The sequence below is a fragment of the Oryctolagus cuniculus genome, chromosome X, assembly GCF_051225735.1.
Source record: "Oryctolagus cuniculus isolate XC-2025 breed Fujian yellow rabbit chromosome X, ASM5122573v1, whole genome shotgun sequence".
NCBI lineage: Eukaryota > Metazoa > Chordata > Mammalia > Lagomorpha > Leporidae > Oryctolagus > Oryctolagus cuniculus.
In genome coordinates, this window is record NC_142888.1 from 81,773,446 (window position 1) to 81,801,000 (window position 27,555).

General features: G+C 39.5%; 1 protein-coding gene across 6 annotated transcripts in view; it reads left to right on the forward strand.

The window, feature by feature from the left end:
- The window catches only part of DCX (doublecortin), a 133,095-nt gene extending 106,526 nt beyond the window's left edge, over positions 1–26,569 (forward strand). For 3 of the 6 annotated variants that reach the window (XM_017349815.4, XM_017349813.4, XM_089324125.1), the window contains exons 6-7: positions 7,879–7,973; positions 18,352–26,569. In XM_017349815.4, coding sequence (XP_017205304.1) covers positions 7,879–7,973; positions 18,352–18,408 — 152 coding nt within the window. In that variant the 3' untranslated portion in view covers positions 18,409–26,569. The remainder of the gene's footprint in view (positions 1–7,878; positions 7,974–18,351) is intronic. The other 3 variants (XM_089324123.1, XM_089324124.1, XM_051827263.3) reach the window with 3 other exon arrangements.
- The last annotated feature ends 986 nt before the right edge of the window (positions 26,570–27,555 follow it).

Genomic DNA, 27,555 nt, shown 5'->3' on the forward strand with positions numbered 1-27,555 from the left:
ATATTGACAACTGGCTGACTACACCAGAAACACATTCTGAGCAGAACCACTTTCAATAGGAATAAATGTTTACAACATGATTAAACCTGAGAAAACAATCCTGGCATTTCCATCAGTCCTCACACAGATGTTTTTTTCTTGAGGGAAACTCAACTGTATCAAAACATTGCAGAATTAGGTACATATACTTGTTACACAATAGAAAAGACACTCCCCCCATCCTTGTTTAAAGGAATCACAACTGCATATTAAATAAGATATTTTAGGGAGTAGATTTCGAATTCCAATTTGGTCTTCTGAAGCTATAGTATCTCACAACCTCTGATTGAATTTGGCTTGAGTGCCCACCCTACAGTCAAGTCATTGAAGATCTGTTTTAAGGTTCTCAGCTCTTGCTTCTATAATGGATGGGCCTGGGGAGAGGCACAAAAAATTTTCCACTGAGCAGAAACAATCAGCCAAGGCAATCCAGACTCCCCACCCAAGGGATGTTTAGAATTGATGTATGCAAACTGCAGGATCTGTCTCACAGTCTTGTTCTGAAGTAAGCTGAAACTGCTTTGGTTCCATTTGGATGGCCTTCCAGAAAAAAAAAAAAAAAACTCTGTAAATATAAAGAGAAAATGGGGTATCTTTGGACTGGAGTGATGGAAAGTTCAGAACACCTCAATGTGAGAAAAATGAAGTGTCTGAATTGTATATTGGTATCTCCCTTCGCAAGGCATTAGGGAGTTTGAGAACACAAGACAGATAATGAATGACAAAAGTCTAAGCTTAAGGGAATTTTGACATGGATTGTGTGAACAATGGCCCAATTTGTGACATAGCAGGTTAAACCACTGCTTGTAATGATGACATCCCATATCAGAGTCCCAGTTTCAATGTTGGCTGTTACACTTCCCATTTAGCTTCCCACTAATGCACCTGGGAAAGCAGCAGATGACAGTCCAAGTACTTGGACCCCTGCCACTCATATGAGAGAGCCAGATGGAGTTACAAGCTCCTGAATTCGGCCTGGCCCAGCCCCAGCCATTTCAACCATTTGGAGAGTAAATTAGTGGATGGAAGAAATTCTCTCCCCACCCCTGTTGCTTTACCTTTCAAATAAAGAAAAAAATAAACCATTTTTATAAAAGAAATGTATTTCATGAACAATCCCCAGAAGCCACCACCCATTGAGGAGAAGCAGAATTTATACCCTTTAAACAAGTCTTGCCTGTCTCAACCTCTATATCCTTGTTGATTTAAAGAAGACTAGTGGTAAATATTTCAAAATAGACATCAAATCAAAACCAACAGGTTTGATTTTGAGCTGGGCTCAAGAACTCAGATTAGAATGGGACAGAAAGGCCAGGGCTAAGTGAATGAGCATTGAATCAGTTTGCTCTCCATCTAAAAGTTATAAGAAAAGCAAATAATTGGCCCTTCTTTTTTGTGTGTCATTCTGGTCATGCGAACATGAGCCCAGAAATATGAGGGGTCTCCAAAAATTTCATGGAAAATGCAAGTTACAAATGCCTCTGCATGGATTTGAAATTTTTTGCACCAAAATATACTTATCTTTTAATCCTATTTTCCAAGAACTTTTTGAAGTAGCCTCAAGTAACAAATGCTTTGGCTAACTCACTGTGCAGACAGCTCTTTAATTACTACACCTGGAGCCACTTACATGGGACTTATACACAGCTACATCCTAGTTTCCAGGGATCAGTCTAGCCTCTAGGCAAAGGAATACACAGTCTGGAGCTCAGCACCATCTCTGCCTGCTTCATGACCCCACACTGTCCTTGGCTACTCACATAATAAACTAGATTCTCTCTTTGTTCTTTGGGAACTAGCTATCCACTCCCCACTTTATTTCTAACTCCCTAAAACCCATTCTCCCCACCATATATTTATATCCCTATAAATCCATATTAGCCAACCTACTTGCCTCGCCAGTCACCCTGTTTGTGCTTCCTTGTTTCCTTCTGTGGTGAAAGGCTAACACAGCCAAGAAGCTAAATATGAGTACTGTGGCAAAGACAGGCATAATCACTCAGGGCAGCCAGTGAACGATGACTATGCAGGGCCAAGCATGGCAATTGTGTTGCATACCTGAAGGGCAACAACTGGGGAAGGAAGAGAGACAAGACAGGGCAGATATAGCATCTTCCCAGGGAGCTCTGTGGCATGAGGATAATTATATGGCATGATGGCTACTCTATCTGTTACTAGTTCATGACATTGTGTATGTTTCTCAGATCAAATAGGTTAGAAGCCTTGAAGAAGGATATCTCTGGTGTATGCTTCTACCTTTTCCTATTCCTTTATCTTTTCTTTGCCACAACCTTCCCCTCACCTCTCTAGACCCAGCAGAAAATTGTCATAGGAAGGAAATCCAGAAGCAGTTCATTTAAAAAGAAAGTCCATGTGACATAACCCGAAAACCCAACTTTGGAATCAGAGACCTGTGTTCAAATTATTACTTTGCTATCCTGAACTGGATAAAGTGTGTGTGTGTGTGTGTGTGTGTGTGTGTGTGTGAGAGAGAGAGAGAGAGAGAGAGAGAGAGAGAGACATGCCAGATCCATCATAGGCAAATAGCAATTGAAGAAACAATAAGTATTATTCTACTTTTGTTGATAAGATTGCTAAGACAGACAAGGAGACTAAAAAGTTTTCAAAGCACATTGCTGCAAAAGGAAAAATGTGAACTTCACAAAAGGAAAGAAAGGGATGAGACAATTCAGACTGCGGATAATTAAAAGGTGAGAACTAGGCCAGGCATATGGTGCAGTGATTAAGACACCCCCTGGGACACCCACATCCCATATCAGAGTGCCTGGGTTCAAGTTCCAGCTTTGCTTCCAGTTATCACTTCCTGTTGCCATGCACCCTTGAAGGCAACATGTATTTGGATCCCTGCCATCCTTGTGGGAAACTTGGATTGAGTTCTGAGCTCCTGGCTTCAGCCTGACCCAGGCATTTGGGAAACTGGCTAATGGGAGATCTCTCTCTCTTTCCCCCTCCTTCCCATCCTTAAATTTTTTTTTTTAATTTAAAAGGTGGGAACAGTGAGACAGTGTTGTTATTCTGAGGAGGGAAATGAGAGTGACAAGTGTGTGAGGCAGATGACACTCCCCACCCTGCCCCGGTAACCAGGCACTCTCAAATAACCTGAGAGCTCAGGATATGTAGTAAAGAAAAATAAAGGAAATGTGTACTATAAAATGGTACCTTCTATTTACTCTTAAAATATGACAACCTTTTGACATAGATTCACCTATTCAAGAGCACATACAGTTCATCAGACTTTATTTGCATTATTATTTGCTACTTTTTTAACCTTGATATTTATGTATGAATTGGCTCCAGAATTCATAGCAAATGGCACCCTTTAATATTTTTCTCATACAAAGATAAAGTGTGTATGTGAATACATTTTTATCCAGTTTGTAAATTGTAGGGCTCCTTCAACTTGCAAGGAATCATGCTTGTCTGTGCATGCCTACATTTTCTCATTTCTCCACATTCATCTGTGGATTTCATTCCATGAAGGAACTCTGGAAACAATGCAGTGGTAGTTAAATTATTTAAAAAATAATTTTCAAGATGCTTATTGAATTTGGACAACAAACAAAGTCTCTTATTTATAGATAGCTTAAGATTGATTGGAGGAAGAGCATGAGGAACACATATAAATGTATGCACATATACAAAGAATATATAAAAAGACATATATGCATTAAGTATCCCTAAAGATCTCGGGTGAAATGTTCCACAGGATACTGAGAAAAGAATAGGAAGTTGCAGAAAAAGCATATATGTCCAGATCCCTAGCCAGGAGGTGAAACTGACTCATGTGTAGACATGCCTGTGGTTGGCAATTTTCTGTGTTTTTGGAAGGCCAATGGGCTCGTTCTCAGTTAAATAAATATGTAGGTTTAAAAGGCAGTTGGGAGTACAGTAGTTATCCCTTTGTTGAATAGCTAACAAATGCTGGCAAACTAGGATCTGTGAAGGATCCAGGGGTCATGTGGAACAAATTGCCAAACTGGAACTTACCTGGGGGTGGGGGTCTTAGTTGTTGCATCGTGGGTTAAGCAGTCCTTTGGGATGCCAGCATCACATATCTGAGTGCTAGTTCAAGTTCCAGCTATTCTGATTCCTATCCAGATCCTTCCTGATATGCTTGGGAAAGCAGCATAAGATGGCCCAAGTAATTGAGTCCCTGCCATCCACGTGGTAGATCCAGGCAGAGTTCCAGGCTCCCAGCTTCGGCCTGACCCAGACCTGCTATTGCAGCCATTTTTGGGAAGGGGCTGTAAATCAGCACATGGAAGACCTCTCTCTCTCTGTCTCTCTCTCTCTGTGCATGTGTGTATGTGTGTGTGTGTGTGTGTGTGTATTTCTCTCTGTCACTCTTTCAAATAAAAAAACTTTTTTTTAAAATCAACTTACCTGGTGCTGCTTACATCCATTAGACCTCAAGCGAGGTGAGGGCCATTTTAGAATATTTTCCTTGTGATAACTCCTGTAATTCTCAAAGATCTGCTCCTCATCTTAAATGCTAGGGGACAGGTCTCACTGGGGAAGTGCTCAGGCACTGTAGCTGGTCCATTAATTCTTTCCACTATTAGATCCTTCATTCTTTTTTCTTTTTTTTTTTTTTTTTTTTTGACAGGCAGAGTGGACAGTGAGAGAGACAGAGAGAAAGGTCTTCCTTTTTGCCGTTGGTTCACCCTCCAATGGCCGCCGCGGCCGGCGCGCTGCAGCCAGCGCATCGCGCCAATCTGAAGCCAGGAGCCAGGTGCTTCTCCTGGTCTCACTTGGGCCATCCTCCACTGCAGTCCCGGACAACAGCAGAGAGCTGTCCTGGAAGAGGGGCAACAGGGACAGAATCCGGCGCCCCGACTGGGACTAGAACCCGGTGTGCCGGCGCCGCAAGGCAGAGGATTAGCCTAGTGAGCCACGGCGCCGGCCAGATCCTTCATTCTTAAAAATGTAGTTGACTGCTTTGCCCAATTGTGGCTCCACAGACTCTTCCCTTTCCTAAACTGCATTTTGGATTCATGGGAATGCTCAGTGCATAGGCAAAATCTAGCTCCCACATTCTTTGTGCTGTTTTGTACAAGTCACGTTCTTCTATGGGTGGCTTATATGATACGTAAACATAAACATATATAACTGTAAGTGTATTTGGCCTCTAGGTCCTTATCTACACTGTATTCCTGCTCTCTGTCCCCATTGCCTTAGTCGAAGCATTAACACACCTCACCTGGACTAAAACTATGTCTTCTAACCAAGTTCTTTGTTTCTACCCTTCCTCCACCTGACCTCAGTCTCATTACAGCATCAGGAGTGTCATTTTTAACGTGCAAAATTTGATCCTATTGCTTGCAATTTATAATCTTTCTATGTTCCCTCCAGAAATGAAAGTCACACTTCTTCATACGCCTCAGAAAGGTCACGAGGATCTGACCCTTATCTTCTGTCTCCAGCTTCATCTCTTTGAACTCAGCTTGAGCCATTCTGAGCTACTTGTAGTTCTGTAAACAACCTTCACTTTTCTCCCCCTGCTGGTGAAACTTGAATTCCTAGCTTTCCTCTCTCCAGCTCTGCCCTTGCTATCTTCTCTCCAACTCTGATCATTTTTTTCATTTTTTTTTATTTTTTAAAGACTTATTTAATTTTATTTGAAAGACAGAGTTACAGAGAGAGGTAGAGACAGAGAGAGAGGTCTTCCACCTGCTGGTTCACTTCCCAGATTGCCGCAACAGCTGGCGCTGCGCCAATTCGAAGCCAGGAGCCAGGAGCTTCTTCCAGGTCTCTCATACGGGTGCAGGGGCCCAAGGACTTGGGCCATCTTCAACTACTATCCCAGACCATAGCAAAGAGCTAGATCGGAAGAGGGGAAGCTGGGACTAGAACCAATTCCCATATGGGATGCTGGTGCTTCAGGACAGGGCTTTAAACTACTGCTCCACAGCGCCAGCCCCTCATTTTTTTTCTTAACAGCTTTATTAAGATACAATTCATATAATATACAATTCATATAATATACAATTCACCAATTTAAAATGTACAATTCAGTCATTTTTATTTTAGCCACAGAGTTGTGCAACAATTACCATGATTTAATGCCAGAATTAGCTTTGCTTCCCCATGGACATCTCACATCCATTAGCAGACATTTTCCATTTCCCCCGGTTCCTCTTCCACCCCAGCCCCTGGCCACTATTAATCTACTTTGTTCTCTATAGACTTTAATACTCCAGATTCATCTTTCAAGATTTCTCAAGTGTTACCTCTTGGTGTTTGTCTCCCAGTCCCCTGATTCCAAAGTCTAGGCTGCAATATTTCCTGCTCATAGTTCTGTCTTGGCATTTATTCTACACTGTTCTTGCCTGCTTTCCCACAGGAAGTAACATACTCATCTCTGAAACCCCAATATCTAATACTTTGCCTGGCTCATAGTCGTGTTCTTTAGCTACTAACTGTTTGAGTGGCAGGGAGGCACGTTTCTCAATGAATGGGTGAGAGATGGGTGAATACACAGCTAAAGTCTGATAGTGGATGGCTAAGTGCCCATTTTTCAACACACTTGCACATGAATAAACTCAGCAAACCACCATATGGCTGTGTCGTCCATCTCTGGAGATAATTGTGCAAGTCTCAGAACCTAGGGAAACATTACTATAAGTGGTGCAGGAGTTATACCCTCAGGAAATATTCATGATACAGTGGTTTAAGCTTTACTCTGGGATTACATACAACACTCTCAGACTATCTTTCTGCTTAACTTTTTCAATTTTGTATTTATATTCTTTCTCTACCCCCACCATGAGCCAACCGTTTCCCTCCCTCTCTACACACCCTTGGGGTATTTTCTTTTGGTTTTAAAGCACATTTCAAAATACCTCTGTTTAACAATGGAGGTCCTAAGACTAAAAAAAATACTTTGGCATGAGATGTTTGAACATGAACCACATTTCTTGTTTCATGATTAGGTATTAAAAAGTTCTTTAGCAAGGGGATATAAAACAATTTGAAAGAGAAATGGAATATGAACATGTTAAAAATTAAACCATCTCCTTTTCAGCATTTTATTTGCTAAAAAACAAGAGATGCACCTACAATCTGACCACTAGCATCTATCACTCTGTGTCTTTATGCCTCTTTCCCTGTCTTAGCTGCCTCATTCTTCTCTTCTAACCTCTTCCTCATCTTCTTTGTCTGTTCTCTCTTCCATTTCTGATCCCTTCCTCTCTTTCTTTGAGTTTCTCTTCTATCCATTTTTCTGTTCAAGCTTTTTTGTTTCTCCTCCACTTTCTTTTTCATTCCTCTTCCTGACTAGTCTGCTTTCTCTTTTTTGCCCTCTGTTCTTTTCACCCAGGATAGGTAAGGATAAGCAGGAAATGGGAGGGCAGAAGATTGACAGTGGGGCTGTCCTGCATTTACCCTGTCAGCTACCAAATCAACTTTATTTCTTCCCCTGTATGTAAGGCACATAACCTGTCTGTGCCTCACTTTTTTCCTCTATGAAACTAAAGCCAAGGAATACTTTCTCAGACTACCTCCAAGAGATATTAAGGTCAAACCTGGGCATGCATATGAGAAAGATTTGAAAAGAAACAGACCCCAGTGATTGGGAAGCACTCAGGGAACAAGCGGGAGGACATTGCACTGCACTGAGGCAGGATCTAATTAACTGAGGATTGCAGTTCTTGCCCTTTTGAGGAATGTGTTTCTTTTCACCTTTGTTCTGCTCATCAAATCGCTTGGTTGTCTGTGTACCTTGTTTGAATGTTCTTAGTGTCTTCAGAGGGGAAGGATAACTTGCTCCTTTGTATGCTGTTGATTTTTATCCCTTCCTTTTCTCTTGCCTTGGGCTAGCAAACGGAACCTCCAGCAGCCAGCTTTCTACCCCCAAGTCTAAGCAGTCTCCCATCTCTACGCCCACCAGTCCTGGCAGCCTCCGGAAGCACAAGGTATTATGTCTCTTATACCTTACTAAACTCCCTTGCACTCAAAATTTCTTGAATGGCTGGGTGAAGATTTTCTCTTCTATTCTACTTCAACAGTACATTAAGGCCAGAATTTCCCTTAACTGGTTCCACCAGCTTAAGTTCCTGGGAAGCCCACCAGGGACCAAACTTCTAGGCACTTTCATTTATTCCTCTGACTCCTATTATTTATTTCCAGTTATACTCTTGTACATCTTCCAAAAGGAGAAGGTACAGAGGTCCCAAGTACCCATTCTGAGCTAATGTTGTTACCAAATCATGTCTTAGGAATTAGGTTGCACATGGGTCTCCCCAGTTCAGAGACAAAGCACAGGAGATATTGAGGGCAACTTATGTCATCAGACAGCAGTCAATGGAAGCAACATACAGATGGCAGTTTCAAAACTGCACTGAGTTACTCCTTTTAGAATTGCTGGATACCAAGGAATGAATACACTCTTATCTCATTCTGTGCTCTTCATTACCAGGCAAATTCTGGTGCAGCATAGGAAAATGGGCCACATACACACTATATTGGCCTTAGGCACCATGTATATGCCTTAAGCTATCACAGGCAAATAAATCATTAAAATAATTGAAATTTGAATTCTCTAGCTTCACTTACCGATCAGGTTCCCACATAGAAATCCCTCCTGTGTAGAAAATCTGAAGAACTCACTGCCTTCAATCTTTTACCTGTGGCAGTGCGATGTGGTTTCCCTCTGAATACCACACTGTGGAGTAGCTTGCTCTATGATTCTCTTGACTTCTCCCTGCTCATAGCACTTGATGTGAGAATGAAAAAGGCAAAAAGCCACTAATCTAACTCCACACGGAACTATGGATGGTCAGAACTAGAAGCCATCTTAGATGGTGATAAACTAGTTCCATTTGATTCTCAATAATCTTATGTTGTTGAAATTTCACAGATGAGGAAACTGAGACCCCGAAAGATTGTTACTTACCATGATAACCTAACTATAGGAATAGTACTCAATGCCAGTGGTATCCTGGAGTCAGTTTACACTACCTTGAGAGAGCTGATTGTGTACACTGCTTCCCATATCTGTGTTCAACAACATCGTATTGCTAACTTGAACTCTGCCATGATGAGAATATTTACATCATGGAAACTGGCAAATACAATAAATCAAGGTTGTTGTTTTCCCTTTCACAGAATATCAATCATTAACATTTAAGTGTATAGTGCTGCCTGACATCCATTTTCATTTCCTTTTCTCTATATCAGGCTTTTAATTTCCCAGTCTATCTGGCCATTGCCTACCTGGTCATTTCTAAGGCCTGTTCCATTTCTTTAGTGACCCATTTAACTTGTATTATTGCTTTTGACCAGAAATTCAGGATTGTCCCACTGAGCTATTTGGTTTCCCCAAAGAAGGGTTTGCTAAACAATCTGTGTATACAATGCTACCAGAGATTGTAAAATGAATGAAAATTGTTTGTACAATAGTAAGCTTTCAGTTATTCTTTGCTAGAAACAAAACCTTTTAATATGAACATTTCAGTATGACAAGAACCACCCTCTGTTGTTCCCGTGGTCACAGAATCACCTATTCCACATTACGTCTTACTATACCTTTGCCCCATGCTTTTGTGTTCTGCTTTTCCTTCTGGGAAACTTGACTTACTCCAGCATCTACTATCAGTATTTTCCCCAAAGTGCTGGAGGCAGCAGGGGCATTTGGTCTGCACATTTGAGTCATTAAGCTTTCCAGTTCACTTTGGTTAAGGATCCATCATCCCTAAGCCCATTAAGGCAAGTGTTGGCATTGCTAAACAGCTTCTCTTGATTGAGCTTACAGGTTGTTGTGGACTTGTAGCTTTTTTTGCTTGTTATTCGACTCAATTCTAAAACAGATTTTAACCATTGAAGGACTTGAACAAGTTCACAGGAGACCATATTGTAAGAGATCACTGTTTTCTTAAGTGTGCATTGTCAGTGTACCAATTTATTTTTAAAATTACTCTTTTTAAGACAATCAAATAAACACTAAGAAATAAAGTATATATCTAGAGCAAACTTTTAAATAAAATAAACATTTAGATTTTAGTACAATGTTCACTATTTTCAAAGCTTTTTAATTTTATATCATGTCAAACTTACAGAAGAAGAGTTACAAAAATAATTAGCTATTGTTTGTCCTTTACATAGATTCATCAGTTGTTTATATTTTGCTCCATTTATTTTTGGTGTATACACACACATCTCAAAAAGTTTGTGAAAAAATAAAATTAACAAATAAGTTTATTTAGGTGCAAAACAATTTTGAAATCCATGCATAGATCGTCAGGATACAGATTTTTCATGAGCATTTTCTAAACCCCTCACATATATACACATACATAGATACATATATGAGAGTACTTCAAAAATTAGTGGAAAACGGAACTGAAAGATTAGTTTATTGGGGCTGGTGATGTGGTGTAGAAGGTTAAGCCTCTGCTTGCGGTGCCAGCATCCCATATGAATGTGGTTCAAGTCCCAGCTGCTCTACTTCTGATCCTGCTAATGAGACTGGGAAAGCAGCAGAAGATGGCCCAAGAGCTTGGGCTTCTGTACCAACATGGGAGACTCAGAAGGAGCTCTTTGTTCCTGGTTTGGGCCTGGTACAGCCCCAGCAAATGCGGCCATCTGGGGAGTGAACCAGTGGATGGAAGATCTCTCTCTCTCTCCCTCCTTCTCTTTCTGTATCTATGTTTTTCAAAATGATATAAATCATTTTAAAAATACCAGTTCATTTTGTTTCAAAAAAATGTTGAAATGCATAGTTTTTCATAATATGCATTTCCATGTACTTTTTGAAGACCCCCTTTGATTTTCAGCATTTTTTGGCACCAGAACAAACATCTTTGAATTCATTTAAAATAAACATTTCAATGTAGTGTATACATTACATTTTACTATTTTTTGAACCCTTCTACTCCTGAATACTTCAGTGTGTATTTCTTAAGAACAAGGACATTATCTTAATTACCATAGAGCAATTATTAAAATCAAGAAATTTAACACTGACATAAATCTGCTATATACTCTAGAGTCCATATTCAATCTTTATTAATTTCTTTAATAATGTTCTTTTTCTGGCCTGGGATTCAGTCTATAACGCAACATTGTATTGAGTTATCATGTTCCCTTTTGACTTTTTTAATCTGGATATTTTCTTGAGACTTTGTTTATCTTCCAATACAGTATATTGTACAAATGAAGTTATTTGGTGAAATGTCTTTAGTTTGGGCTTGTTGGATGGTTCCTTGTGATTAAATTCAGATTATGCATTTGGCACAGGAATATCATAGGAATTATGTTGTGTCCTTCTCAGTGTGTCTTATCAGGAGGCAATAGCCTCAATGGTTACATCATCTGTGATGGAGATTGAACTAGTTCTTTTGCATAAGCTAAAAAGTGTCTTATGACCTTGACCCAATCTCCCTGTGTCTCAAGTCCCACTTTCATGTTCCTCCTTTCATACAACTACCTGAGCTTTAGCATCATCAGGGTACCTGGGCAGCAGGCCTGAGCAGATCTCATCTAAATTTCCATCCAAGTGGGCCTGAAAGGTGTGAGTCGTGGTAGAGGCAGGAAGCAGGTGGCTGAGGCCACAACTTTCCTCCTGCGCAATTGGAAACAAACTTGAAGTCCCAGCATCCCTTTGGTAATGTTTGATGGCTGTGATGGGGCCCTAAGCTGTAATCAGCCTCTTGGCTTCTCCTCTTAAGCAGCTCATGGAGAATCCTCTTTAATGCAGCTGCAATGGGGTTAGCCAAAGTCCGCATACTCAAGTGCTGCAATATGGATGCAAAGTAAATCCTTGGATAGTTAATGAAAACAACATTTTGCATTTCCATTCTGTTTTATTCTTTTACATAGTCATTTTCACATTTGCCCTTGTGGTATCCCTGTGAAAGGGATAGGACAGATACTATTCCCATTTAACAGATGAGAAAAAAGGTGCAGAGAGATCTGCCCAAGTATGATTCAACAAAAACTTACTGAGGACCTTCTGTGAAGAAAATACTATATTAAAGATGTTCAAAAAGCCTACAAAAGAGAACTCTGCTGTTTGCTTTAATCCCCTCCACACACACACACACACACAGATTAGTGATTTCATCCATGACTTTAAATTCAGGACCATTTTACCTGCAAAATTGTCTTGGAGATTAAAGGAAAACACATTTTCTATATTATGTGAATATATAACATTATTTAAATATGCATTTTCCTCTGTTACTAGTCTTCTTTTATCCTCCCGTAAGCGCCTGGTGAAGTAGTTTGATGAGTAAAGCAGAGTACTGACCCTTAAGTCACAGGCACTACTAGCTCTAATATAAGTGGATTTGGGTAGTGTAATGATAAGGAGCTAGGAAAGAGACAAAGGAGGGTGGGAGATGGGGAAAACCTTTCACAAAAGTAACATTTAAGTGGAGTCTTGAAGGCTGGGTAGGCTTTTCATGCCTGGTTAAAGAGAAAAGGCATTGCAGCTTTCAAAAAATGTTGTCAGAACAAAGTCACGCCATCACACAAGTACATTTGGGAAATAGCAAACGCAAACTAGAAGCCAGGTTTCTCTAAACTCCTCCCTGACTTCCTTTGGCCTATAAGCTCCTTGGACCAGAGACCAACTTTTTTGTTTTCTCTAATGCAAAAGTATCGCCAGCACAGCTGTATTTGTTACAAACATTTTGTTCTGTAGGGCTCCAAGGGACTAAGCAAATGAATTTCAGGTGCAAATTATTTGTATTGTTAAGCAATATGTGTATTTCTGTATTTCTACATATCAATCAACAAAAGCAGAATGCTGAGATAATTCTTTTTCCTGAACATTTTCTACCCATACAAGAAAATAAATTTTGAATACAAAATAAACTGATAGAGGTACAGAAGTTCAAAAGGTCATATGTAAGCCAAGTCCTATGGATTCTCTCCATGGCCTGTATCTCTACCCGTCCCTAGTCAGAACAGCTGCAAATGGAGTCTTATGATTCTATTCCCTCTTCCTATGAGGTAAAGTCTGAAATAATGTTTCCAAATAATTATTTCTACAAACCAACTAATTAGACTGCAGTGTCTTTTGCACAGTTAAGAGTAGGGTTGAATGCTAAACCTCAGTGGGTCAATGTGGTAGAATTAAGTGGCCTCCATATTTTTAAAGGACCCTTTTGTACCACCTGAAAAATGTTCAATGAGTTCAGTAATTTGGCCATGTCTGTCTCATTTCTCTTGCTTGGGGGTAATTACAAAAAAAAAAAAAACCAAACAAACAAACAAAAAAAACAAGAAGGAACATTAACAATTTTATAGTTCACTTCTTCCTCAATTTCAAAGATAGATGCAAAGGTCCTGAAAGAGGGAAGTAAAATGGTAAAGCTAGACCTAAAATCTAGGTCTCCTGACTCTTATTCTAGTGCTTTTTTTTTAATACAATGGAAATTCATTATATGAAAGTTTGACTTATGGAATTCACCAATAGTCACAATATGTTTATTTGAAATGGCAGAGTGATAGAGACAGGGAGAGGAAGAAAGAGAGATCTTCTATCTTCTCAAATGACTGCAACAGCTAGGTCTGAGTTGCTGAAGCCAGGAGTTGGGAATTCAACCCTGCTCTCTCTCATGGGTGGCAGGGACCCAACTATTGGAACCATCACCTGCTGCCTTCAAGGGTGTGCATTAGCAGGAATGCTGGAATCAGGAATGGAGCCAAAACTCAAACACAGGCTCTTTGATATGGGATGTAGGTGTCCAAGTGTGGCATCTTAACCACTGTGCCAAATCCATGCCCCCAATTTTAGAATATATTGATCATTCGCAGAAGAAACCCCACACTTGTTAGCAGTTTCTGCCCCTTCCCCATCTATACAACACCTTGCAACCACTAATCTCTGTGTTTCTTTGAGTTAGAATATTCAGAATATTTCCTTCTGAGAACTGCCTTAGCTGTATCCTGGAGGTTTTGGTATATTATGATATGATTTTTCTTTATCGCAAAGTATTTTCTAATTTCTCTTAGTATGTCTTCCTTGACTCACTGGTTAGTCAGCAGTTGTTCTGTAATGTACACATTATTATGAATTTCCCAAATATCTTTGTATTATTGCTTTCTAATTTAATTCCACAGTAGTCAAAGGATATACTTTGTATAGTTGTCAATCATTTTAAATTTATTGAAACTTGTTTTATGGCCTAGTGTATTATCTATACTGGAAATGTTCCATGGGCACTTGAAAAGAATGTGTATTCTGTTGTGTACAGTTTTATATATATATATGCATATGTTTATATATATTTATAAAACTACAGTGTTGCTTACATGCCCTGTTTACTTGATTGTCTTCTGCCTAGTTGTTCTATCCATTTTTGAAGGTGAGGTATTAAGGTCTTCAGCTGCTATAGTTGAATTGTATATTTCCCTTCAGTTCCATCAGTTTTTGTTTCCTGTATTTTGATACTCTGTTGTTAAAGTGCACATGTATTTATAACTATGTCTTCTCAATGTATTGACCTTGTGGTCATAAAATGTTCTTCACCTTCAATAGTATTTTTTCTTAAAGTCAATTTTTCTTCCGATATTAGTATAGCCATTCTAGTTCTCATTTAGTTACTGATTGTGTGGTAAATATTTTTGCATCATTTACTTTCAATATATCTAGTCTTTGAAAGTCTTTAAGAGAGCATAGGGTTTGATTGTATTTTTCCTAATTCCGTTCTGCAAATCTCTGTCATTTAAATTTGAGTGTTTTATCCATGATGCTTAATGTAATTACTGGGAAGGTAGAAATTAATCTGACATTTTTCTATTTTCTTTATGTCTTATGTCTGTTTTTGTTCCCTCATGACTCGATGTTTGCTTTTTATGTGTTAAGCAAAGATTTTCTAGTGTGCCATTTTAATCCCCCTCTTTTTTTAACTAATTTTATTTGGGGTTATTTTCTAGTAGTTGTGCTGAGGATTAAAATCAATTTTAGATTAATAACATTTTGATCTAAATTGTATAAAAATTTACTATAGTATAGCTCTGTTCCTTCCTTTCTCTTTTTTTTGTATATAAATGATGTTTTTATACATAAGTCCATTAACACATTTTTATAATTACTATCTCATTCAGTTGTCTTTTGAAGTAAGCCAGACACAGAAAAACAAATATTGCATGATCTTATTTATATGTGGAGTCTTCTTTTAGAATAAGATTGTATTTTTTTTATTTGAGAGCCAGAGTTACACACAGAGAGAGGGAGAAACAGACAAAGGTCTTTCTTTCATCTGCTGGTTCACTCCCCAAATGACCACAATCAGTGGAGCTGGGCTGATCCGAAGCTAGGAGCCAGGAGCCAGGAGCCTCTACAGGGTCTGTCACATGGGTGTGGGGGCCCAAGCCCTTTGGGCTACCTTCCACTACTTTCCTGGGCCATAAACCAAGAGCTGTATCAGAAGGGGAGCAGCCTGGACAGGAACTGGCACCCATATGATATCCATATGTTTACTGGTGTTCTTATAATTTTTAAGATTTATTTATTTGAAAGCCAGAGCAACAGAGAGGGAAATACACAGAGTGAAATTTCCCATCTGTTGGTTCACTCCCCAAATGCCCACGACAGCCAGGTTTGGGGCAAGCTAAAGCCAAGGGTCTAGAATTCCACTGGGGTCTCTCATGTGGATTCAGGGGACCAAGCACTTGAGCCACCTTCCATTGCCTTCCCAGGTTCATTAGCAGGAAGCTAGATTGGAAGGTAAGCAGCTGGGAATTGAACCGGGATTCAGATATGGGATGCCAGCATTGAAAGCAATGGCTTAACCCACTATATCACAACACCATCCCCTGGTATTTTCTTTGTTTCTTATAGGACAGATCTCATAGCAGTTAATGTCTTTATTTATTTGGGAATGTCTTAATTTCTCCTTCACTATTGATAATGGCAATTTTGAATGAAAAGGATCATTTTGTTCAGTTTCTTTAAATGTCTTGAGCTGATAAATCTCTCTTTGCTGAAGTGCTCTGTGCATGTGTTTCAGTGCTCTATCAGGCAATTTACTGTTCTACCTTAACCCTTACTTGATGCCTGCAGAGGGCCACAGGCTCAGTCAGAGGTGAGAGATTAGGGCTTTCTCAGGTCTTTTCTGAGAAAATACGCAGCCCTGAACATGTTCCTTCTAGATTCCCAGGAATATGTCAGAGTTTTTTGTTTTTTGTTTTTTGTTTTAACCCAAGGACACCTAGGTCTACAACATTCCCTTTTAAGGTTATAGGCAGTTTCATTTCCCTCAATTGCTAAGCCCACTTTAGGCAGCTTTGATTTTTAAGCAATTGCAACAGTTGATTAATGCCCCCCCAAAATGCTGTTTATTTACAGTAAATGTGCTCTGATACAGATCAGATAAAGAACCTGCAAGTAGGAGTTTCTAGGAAGCTACCACACAAACTAAAGACTGACAATTTTCTTGGAATTGAACATTTTGAGTAGCTTCAAACTCCCAAATGTGTCCTCTAATGGCTATTAGGTTGCTATTTTTCACAGATTTTATAGTTGTGAGACTTGGTTTTCAAGGGTACTGTAGAGCTGAAGAGATGGAGAAAGGAAATATGGGAAGTTAAAGCACCAGAAAACTTAGTGTTCTTATATTCTTCAACCAGTTTTCTTGGATAAATACTTCTTAGGTTGTTGAAAGCTTGGGTTGTTTGCAAGTTCTAAAAAAGTCAATTTGGAGGGGCTGGTTCTGTGGCATAGCGGCTAGGACTGCCGCCTGCAGTGCAAGCATCCCGTATGGGCACCAGTTGGATTCTTGAACAAAATGAAAGCAATTCTATCTAAATCTCTTGTCTTACACAAAAATTAACTTAAAAATGTGTTATGGGGGCAAACATTTGTTCTAACAGTTAAGCTATCAGTTGGGATGCTACATTCATATTGAAGTTCATGGGTTTGATCTTGGCTCTGCTCCTAATTCCAACTCCTTGCTAATGCAGAACCCGGGAAGCAGTAGGTGATGGTCCAAGTACTTGGGTTCCTGCCACCCTTGTGGGAGACCTGGATGGAGTTCTGGCCTCTTAGCTTCAGCCTGCCTGACCCAACCTTGACTTTTGTGTGCATTTGGAGAGTGAACCAGTAGATGGAAGATCTCTCTCTCCCACTTTCAAGTGGATGAAAAAAAAATAAACCTTAAAAAATAAAGACCATACAGAACTATGAAAAGAAAAGGTATAGGTAGAAAGAAAATATTTGCAACCCACATAACTAACAAAATATTTACTTAGAGAACATGAAAATAATTCTAAAAATCTGAACAGTAGGAAAAATTCAATTAGGAAATGAACATAAAAAACATTTCATTGAAGAGGAGGAAATACAGATGTAAACTAAACACATGAAAAGATTTGTAATGTCTTTAAACAACAGGGGAATGCAAATTAAAACTATAATGATATATATGTCACTAGAAATTAGCAAGAATGGATAAAATAAACGGTAGTGAAAACACCAAATACTCAGGAGGATGTGGAATAACTGAACCACCAGTACTTTGATAGTGAGAATGTAAATTTTATAGCCACCCTGGAAAACAGTAGGACAATCCCTACAAAATTAAATATGCAATTACTATACAACTCGACAATTTTATCACTCAGCATTTAACCCAGAGAAATGAAAATTTACATTCATACAAAAGCCTGTACATGAATGTTTACAGCAGTTTTATTTGCAACAGTCAAAACTGGAATCATCCCACAAGTCCTTCAACAGGTAAATGGTTAAACATATTGTGGTATATCCATACTATGGAATTCTGCTCAGTAATATAAAGGAGAAAACTACTGATATGTGAAGCAAGTTTGAAGAATCTGCAAGGAACTATGCTGAACAAACAAGGCCAATTCCAAAATGTTACATACTGTATGATTTCATTTATATAACATTCTTTTTTTTTTTTTAACATTCTTGAAGTATCAAAGTTATTGGCTACCAGACTTAGGGATGGGAGAAGGGGTGGTTGTAGCTATAAAGGGGTAGCACAAGGGAGACCTTTGATGAGCTAAAATTTTGCATCTTGACTGTAGTGATGGTCACATAAATATGCACATGTGATAAAATTTCATAGGAGTACACACACATACACACACAAATGAGTGCATGTCAAACTGCAAAATGCTACCTTTGGGCAAAACTGAGCAAAGGCTACCTTAGCACAAGTATAACTCCTTGTATTTTTTTTTCAACTTCGTGTGAATCTATAATTGCTTCAAAATAAAAAATTAGAGAAGCTATTAATGAAAACAACTAAAACAACTATTTCTGAGCTCAAGATGGCCAGAAAAGGAAAATTAACTTTATCTTTTCTCTTCTTACAGGATCTGTACCTGCCTCTGTCCTTGGATGACTCAGACTCACTTGGTGATTCCATGTGAAGGAACAGAGAATGTTCAGAGTCCAGAGTACAAATCCAAGCCTACCATTAAAGTAGGGTACTTTTGTTCAAGAATCCAACAGGGCTATTGGTGCTTTCAAGTTTTTGTTGTTGTTATTATTTTCAAAACACACTGTAATATGTTGGGTTTATTTTCCTGTGATTTCTCCTCTGGGCCACTGATCCACAGTTACCAATTATGAGAGATAGATTGATAACCATCCTCTGGAGTAACTCTCCAGGGGTGCAAAATGTGCTAGTCCATGACCTTTCTACTGAATGCTTAGGTGTCTTCGTTATTTTCCCCTGTGCCACATTGCTCATACTCTACAGTCTTCCTTCTGTAGAGTGCTCTTATTATATATGTAGCACTTAAAGTGTTTGTGGGGGAGGGGGGAATCTAATTGGAGGACACAACAGTGACAAACACAAGTGCTCCTTGTCTCCTGATCTCAAGAAAGCTGGAGGATACCAGGAGGATAGCAAGGTAACTCCCCAGCCTTGGTTGTCACTTCTGATAACGCCCCCAGTATGTTGTCTGGCACCAATTCTGGTTGTCAATGGGGAGAAACACCAGCAACCCATGAAACCAAGTGCTTAGGATCATGGTACAGGGCTAGGCAGAATTGGAAAATACTGCACAGACATTTCAGTAGCATTTATAAAGCACAGTGAATTCCTGGTCATCCTCGCCACTGGAGTAATTTGGAATCAATAAGCACTTGATTAGAGTTTGGAATAAGAGACTCCGTTTATCTGATTCCTCTAGGAAGCTAGCATACTGAGTTATTACATGAACTGTATGGTATCCATCTATCTCTGTTCTATTGAATGCCTTGTAAACAGCCAACACTGAAAACACTGTGAGAATTTGTTTTCAGGTCTGACACCTTTCCGTCGCTTTTTATAGCAAGAAACCAATATCCTTTTTATAAAAACTCATGTCTGTATTTCAGGAGCAAACTCTTCAAGCTCCTTTTTTATAAACTGGTGATTTTTCTTTTGTCTAAAAAACACATGCAGAAAATTTACCAAAAAAAAAGCAGAAGAATAATGTAGCTTAGGAATCATGCTGTCACTGCCAAACAGAAATCTACAGGAGAAAACAAAATGAATAGCAGAGGCCAATTCAATAGAATCAGTGTTTTGATAGCTTTTTAACAATTATGCTTACATTAATAATTTCAGTGTGGACCAGACATTCTAATTATATTTTAAATGAAATGTTATGGCATATTTTAAGCAACTCTTTTTTATCTACAATCCTAATATTTCATACTGAAGGCACGGAAACCTTTCCCTTGTCTTTAACATTGGAAAGGATTTGTCTTTACTAAGAACTGATCATTTGAAATAGTTCTCAGTCGTTGAGGTACAGGTTCATAGCACTGTTTTTTATCTATAATCATAGCCCATAATGGCAAAGACAACAAAATTTAAGGGAAAGCCATGCATGCCAGTGTTGTGTTTGCTTTTAGCAGATATGAAGACTTCCCTGTTTCTTTGTAACTATTCAGATATTTTTAAATGTGAATCATTCAAAGCCAAACTGCATTGGCTACTGAATGACTTGCAGTCCTTCCTCCACCCTAAATGGAATGAGCTTGGTGTGTGTGTGTGTGTGTGTGTACATCTGCAGCTGCTTCATAATTAGGAAGTACTACAGGACATCAAAACATGGGTCAGTGCCAACTTGGTGACATTGCTGATGTGTGTTGTGTAGGGGGTAGCCCAAGGGTGGAAGGGGTAGGTCAGAGGCCCCTAGACAAGTTTCACATGTTCTTAACTACCAGAAATGTTTTTGGTTTGGAAGTGAGATGATGATAGCACTGGTTTCTGGTTAAGTGTGTCAATGGAGAACCCCAAATTATAAGGATATCTTTTATCCCCTCCTTCAAAACCATTAGAAGCCCATTTTACTCAGCCCTTATTCTTTCTAGAAGCTCAGGGTTTTCTTAGTGCCTCCCCAAATAGTTTGTAATTAATTAGGAAAAACCGGTACATGGAATTAAGAAGATGGGATAGAGTGGTGGGAGACCTGTTTTTAAACTTCAGGTCTGACCTCCCAAAGATTCAATCCATGATAGCTTTTGAGACCTCATCAGGTCTAATACTTTCATTTTAAAATGAGAAAACAAGCAGTGAAATGGCCTGCAGGACAAGAACTATCCAGTTTCCTTATGCTCAGGTTCCAGGCTAGCTCCATGAGCATTTCCTTGTTTGTGTTCTATGTACCACTAGAAAATGCTAAATTGGTGTATTTTTTAAGAAGGATCTTTGAACCAGTAATCTTTTTTTTGATAATAGTACATTTTACATCTTTCTTTTAATCAATTACAATATTTCCAAACTACCACTTCAAGGGGGATTGAAATAGTTCAAAATTCAGGCTTCCAGTGATTTGCATTTTAAATAGGCCCATTTTTTCAAGGGAAAAAAATTGTATGTAACTGAGCTCCTTCACCCATCATTCATTCCCAGTTTCACTCAACGCAGTCATACCTCTCCAGTCCTATTATTTTGGTTTCTGCACACTCAGCAAACATTTGCCACCATTCCCCGTACTTTCTCCTCTCTCTCTCTCTCACACACACACACACACATACACACACACTCACACACACACACGATCCATCTGTTGCTTGTTCCTGCCTCCTGAGTTTTCTTCCCTAAGGGTATAGAAATAGGGACAAAGAAGGGGAAAATGTATATATAGGGGCTGGGCTGAACAACTAACATCATAAGTAGTTTTAACTAGGGGTAAATTGAGAGAAAAGCTCATTTTCTCTTCACTGTTTTGGAAAGGATAGCCATTAGCATGACTGCTTTGTGTCCTCACAGACTTTAGTATTAGCCTAGATTGAATCATAGAATTTTCTAGCTGGAAGGAACCTTAGAATCACATCATCTACTCTAAATTCCTCATTTTTCAAGCCAGGAAATGGAGACATAGAGGTAAAGTAATTTCCCCAAGGTCACACAGCTGGCTAGGGGCAGGGCTGGGATTAGAACCTACATCTCCTAGCTCTAATTCCAGGGCTGTTTTCCACTAAGCAGTATTGCCTTCTACTAGGCTCCTGAGAATTCTTTCCCAGGGTCATGTTGCATCTTGGAACCATATGCTGCTGTCCTGATCTCAGCGGGAAATCCACCCAGCAACCTAATACGGCCCTTTCTTTCTGCATTCACATGGTTCCCATCCACATGGGCTGCAGATGTCCCTGAAGAGAGGGAGACACTGAGGAACAATGGGGTCCTGGGCATTTTTTCTTTTTGTCCCAACTTGAGGAGCCCTCCAAATAGCCTCCTGAATTCCTGCTTTGTCCCAACGGAATGGAGGATGACCAGTTTTCCCTGTCGGCTTATTTCATGTCATCCCATACTTGGTGTTCCCAGGCTAAGGAGAATGTTTCTTATTTCCAGAGCAGGGAAAGGAAGAAAGGAAGAGTGGAATGATAGCTTCGTTCATTCTGACATTCTAAGATGGCTTTTCAGCGTTTTAAAGACTAGTATGGCTACAATTCAGTGGCAATGATTTCTTCTAAAATATGGGAATGAGATCAGCTACAGCAAACAATCTGGTCTTGCTGTGGTTGCCCTCATCCACAATATCCCCATAGCCATCCTGCCATTATGGGAACAATTTCCAGATATAAGCAAGGGGTTTTGTGACTAAAATGCACCTTGGCTGATGTTAAACATTGGCTCCTTCTGTTTGTACCAAAATAGTGAGTTGTGTGCTCTACCCACTATACCCATCTTGTGTACACTGATCCTGTGGCCTTCCAGGGCAGAAAACAGGGCAATGAGGTCTGAACATGTAGTTTTCCTCATAGAAAGGCTCTTCCTCGTAACTAAGGGGTATTCATTAGTTCAGTTTAAAGAGATCTACTTCTCCGATACTTTTCTCTGCTTCCTGCTTCTCCTCCCCAATGAGAAGTAGCCAAGGAGCCTTAAAGTAACTATCTATCTGAAGAAGGCATGGAGATGAGTGAGCTGTTAAATCCTTTTTAGAATCACCTAGCCCAAGCATTAGACCAGCAGTCCAGTGCTTGCTTCAGACAAAATTGAGTCTGTTTCCCCAGTCCCTTCAATACTTTGGATAGAGATCAACAACCCCCCTCCCCAAATCTGACTCTAAATTACTTTTTCTGTAATAATAATAGTAATAACAATAATTATTTTAAAAATAAAACACATCTTCCTGGAGTTGGAAAACAAGCATGCCCTTTTCTCCAGATGAGCTCTAACATACTGATGGAAAGGATCCCAAAGATGAGCCCACCTCAGAAATATCTGTGAGAAGATGCTTCCTGAGACAGAAGCACAGTGTGAAGGAACAGTGTGGTTTGAATGACCTCCTTCATAGTGCTCCAATTTTTTGTAAAAAAAAAAAAAGCATTAGGTATTTCTTTTAAAAAATCAGTAATTTGTACCTGCCCCTGCCCATATACGGCTACTTGGATCCATGGCCAAGCTTTCCTCATGTAATGCTCTCACTGCCTTAAAGGGTTTGACTTTTAGGCCCAGACTAGTTTTCTAAGTAAACTATCATTGGTTTGGAGTTCATCTGTAGTAGAGAAGAGGCTGGAGTCCTTTGTTTTAGCACTTGCACCCCAGTCATTGATAGTATGTTAGAAATGATTTGGGACCTTTTTTTCTGTAACAATGGGGCTAGGCTTCCTGGGTCTCTCTCCTAGTATGACCTCTAGAAATTGTCACAACTCTAACTCTGCCCTATGAAGAGGATCCCATATGTAAACCATCCACTGCTTTATTGAGACCATGCAGCCTTTCTCCTTCCTTGCAGGTAAGCCCAACAGGAGCAGGGATAGTGCATGGATTCTTCACACCAAACATTTGGTAGCAGAGGCATTTCCATCTGGTTCTCTGGCTGATGGTGGCCCAGACTCAGTCGAGTGTTACTAATACTCAGTGGATTGCCCTCCATTGGCCCTGTTATGAACCAAGACAATGTAGATCATTTCTTAAAAATGAATTCCCAAGTTTATTCTTCTTCTGGCTAGCGGACCTCATTTCTCTAATAGGTAAAAGGCTGGAAGTTCTCACTACACAGCAGACAAGACATGTGCATAGGGAAAGAAATGTATTTCTAAACCTGCAGGCATTGACTGCAGTGGGCAACCTACTAGATTAGCAGCTTCTCTTGACCCTTTCTACTTTTTCAACTCAGAGACTGGAAGGTTCGCTCTCCATCAGTGTGTCTTTTAGTATACCTGGCTGAAGAATATTGCCCCTCCTATTCCCTCAGGAAAAGGTGCTTCCCTCTCTGTCTCCCATATCCAGGGCCCCAGTGCTTACCATCATCCCCAAAGGCCTAGTGTGGTCTTAATAGTCAGACTCTTGGTGGTATTTCCCACTTGTTTCCTTCTTAAGGATCCAGCAGACCTCCCATTTTGGTGTGGCTAGAGTGACACCGGCTATCATTTGATGAGGTTAACATTTTATCCCTCAGATTTTTGGTTTCTACATCTTCAGGAATCAGAGGTGATTTTTTTTTCTCACCTTGGATGCCTGGGGATCCAGAGTATGGAATTCCTACTGGGAACTGAGGAATTTTTCTGCTCCTGATCAGAAGTGTCGGTTGGTTTGGAGAGGTCAGACAGCATAACAGAAGTCAGAGAAAGCACCCTGTTGGCTAAGGTGAAGACTTGAAGTGACTGGAATTTCCCATTTCTGAGTTAATAACCTGAAGGGATAAATGGCTTTTTGCCACTCTAATTCCTCTGTGTTTCTCTTTGTCTTTTCTTTCTCTCCCTAATTCCTAAATTTGTTCTTACTTTATACTCTGTGTTAATCACCCTCTCTTCCATGGAACAAACATCCATCCTTTGTTCTGCATAATTTTCCCTCCCTCTTTTTATTATTTTCTTTTAATATTTTCCTTCCTCCTTGACTAGGCAGGGGGCATATGTCGTCTTAGCCAATTGTTTTGCCTTGGAATTGATGAAAAACTATTTCTAGACTCAAACATCCCTGGTCCTACCCCAGGCCAGTGAGAAACGTATAGTTGAGAATCAATCTGGTCCTGGTCTCTTTCTTCTTCAACCCTAGCCTCAACAAATCCTCTAAAGCAGTTTCCTTTATATAGTTCATGTATTTTTATGTCTTTGCCTTCCAAGCACTGTACAGAATACTGTGTGGTTCCTTCTTAGTCTGCCATGTTGTGGAGCCGTGAAGTGTGCTCAGAAAAATAATCAGCTGAACAGAAAAATCCACCCATGGATTCATATCAGCTAAATAATATAATTGATTTTATTCAATTGCTTATAGTTTTAAAAGCTGCAATATAATATAATGAGAGGCCACAGGTAATTTCTTTTGTCATTTACTTTGGCTGGGTGGGGTCAGGAGGAGCAATTTGTTTTTAAGTTTTACCTTTACATGTTAAACAATCTGTAATAGCCTTATATTTTTGGCTTGCCAACTGTTGAATTGTTTTAGCTAAACTGGTAGGCAATTGGGCATGATTTAAATAAAAGAGTTATTTAACAAATCCATTTTATTTAAAGGAACATTCACTTAATTGAAATGTAGTTTTCACTGTGTTCTGAGAAATTCACGTAAACATTTGCTTTTGACACCAATTGTTCATGATCCTATACAAGCAGTCCGTGTAACAGTAATTAACGGACCTAAAGAAGGCAGCTTATATATGCTAATTTATTCAACAAAATACACAGCTCTTCCGAATGTCACTGCTTGGCAATAACATATGGAATGTCAACGTTTCCAATGACTTCTCTTTAGAAGTTATCTTAAAGGGATTTGACCAAGTAAGAGGTTATGCTAAATGTCTCCAATGTATGGTCCTGTAATATATTGCAGCTTGAAGCCAATGATCCCTTATGACTTGTACACAACTAATGCATGTTTTGATTGAATTTTGCATTTTTCACTTGTGGTAAGTTCTTTAAAACATTTTGGTCACCTTTTTGTGCCATTGAACTTGTACAGAAAATGCTTTTATGGCCATTTTCAAAGGGATAAAGCTTAAAATGGAGTCAGCCCACCCTTTGTGCCCTATAGCTGTAGTTAGAATTGAGTAACTGTAGCAAAACAGCTGTAATTGGTGGTTGTAGTGTTAGAGGCATTAGCTTGCTAGTGACTAGCTTTGGAGAGTAAATGCATGGTATTGTACATCTCGTTTCTTAAATAAATCATTTTAACCTCTGAAAAGAATATATTCTTCCTTGTGGATCCTCTTCCCACTTCCCTTGCCCTCTCTTCCTCCCTGCTCCCAGATGTCTTATAGTTGTAAATAGCTGATTTGAGGGCCAATAATTCTTGTCAAGTAAAGTCAGCAAAAAACAAACAAACCAAAAAGGGAGTGGGAAAAGGCATTTCCCAACAATCTCTCAGCGTTTAATGACCACTTTTTAAAGAATGACATCGTGATCAAAGACTCTCCTTTGCATAAAAATCAGTGGTAAACTGGGAGTGTCTGTTACTATTTGATTATATTACAAAATTGACTAGTTCTCAGAATCACATATAACCCAAAGACAATGGAAAATGATATTCCTTATTTCTGTAGCAGTTTGGGGTACTTGGAGATCTCAGAAGGCTCTGCTTGATCAATGATCAATGATTGTTTGGAAACAGACAAGCAGAAGAGAAATACAATAGATATTTTGGGATGTCATCCACTCCTTTAGAATAGTTTATAGCTGGAAAAGACAAGATACAGATTCGTATACATTACTGTCTGTTTCCCAGGCAATGCCTAGTCCACACTTAGACTGCTATTGAAAAGCAGTACTTCCAGAAGGCATTCTCCTTTTTGGTTTGCTGTTCTCCTTTGAACTGGTATGTTTAGTGAGGCCCACATAAACCAGCTGGAGCAGACCCTTTACAATTCCCGTGCCTGTTAGCATCCCTCTCCCCACATCTCCTTCACAATTTGATGAGGGCTTTCTTTGGTCAGAGGACTTCGAGGTCGTCTAGAGAAGTTTCCCATGTGTGTAAGGTGTTGTGAACTGTTGAATGCTACATTCATAGCATTCAATACTAGGCAGCAAAGAGCTGCTCTTACAATCATTTTGGCTCTCAAACTCTGTTCTCCATCGCATTCTCATTTCTGTGTACATTTGCAAGATGTGTGTAATGTCATTTTCCAAAAATAAAGTTTGATTTCAATATTTCTGGCTGGCATCCTCTCTTTTCTTTTAACTATTGGACAGATGATCATGTAACCACAAATTGTCCTAGCTGGTAGGAAAATTAGACATTATTTTGTCCAACACTGTAATTTTACAGATGAGGAAGCTGAGGGTCAATGTATGATGAAAACACCATAAATAACAGCCCAGCATGCATACAACATATACAAACTCAGATCTTCCAAAGTTGAGCAGGATTCAGATGACTTCTTCCTGTATATAAAATACATTAGCCAAGAGCATTCTTTGTCATCAGCATTGTCAGTCACTTATTGTGATTTCAGAGGCCCAACACATACTCTACATCCCTCAAATGTACCTTCAACTGTTGCCTGCAATTCCTTAAACAGTGTAGTTTTTTCCTCAGTAGGCTGATGGTTCAGCTACTCTATGGGAGAGAGAACACACAGCTATCTTATTCACTCTTTTAGATAAGTAACTAATTAAATCCTTTTCTCAGATCGGTTTTAATGGGATTGAGAACACAAGGAACTGGGCTTGGAGAGATTAATGGAGAGGGAGGGAAGAAAGGGCCCAGAAAGAGGAGGCTGAGATATTGGAGAACAGTTTGACAAAACTGACAATTCTGTGAGAACCAATCCTGTAGCTCCCACCAGACCTGTGTTTAGAGAAGCAAAGATGCCAATATCCCTTTGGCTTGCCCAAGGACTGAGGTGATTAGGATAACTTCCCCCATACATTATTTTATCAACTAGTCCCATGACCATCCATTTGGTAGAGACAAAGAAAATAGATGGAGATGGGATTTCTTGGTGTTTCATCCAAAGAAAAGTTGGATACAACCATCAGACTAGCTAGGCTTCTGGCTGGTAGACTTTATACTCACTACCATGAGGTCTGTCTTGTCCCTGAATTCTCATGTCACTTTTGTTCCCTTGACTATCCTGGTATCCACTGCAAGTACAATCTTTGAAAAGATCATTTTGGTCACAAAAGGGCAGCTA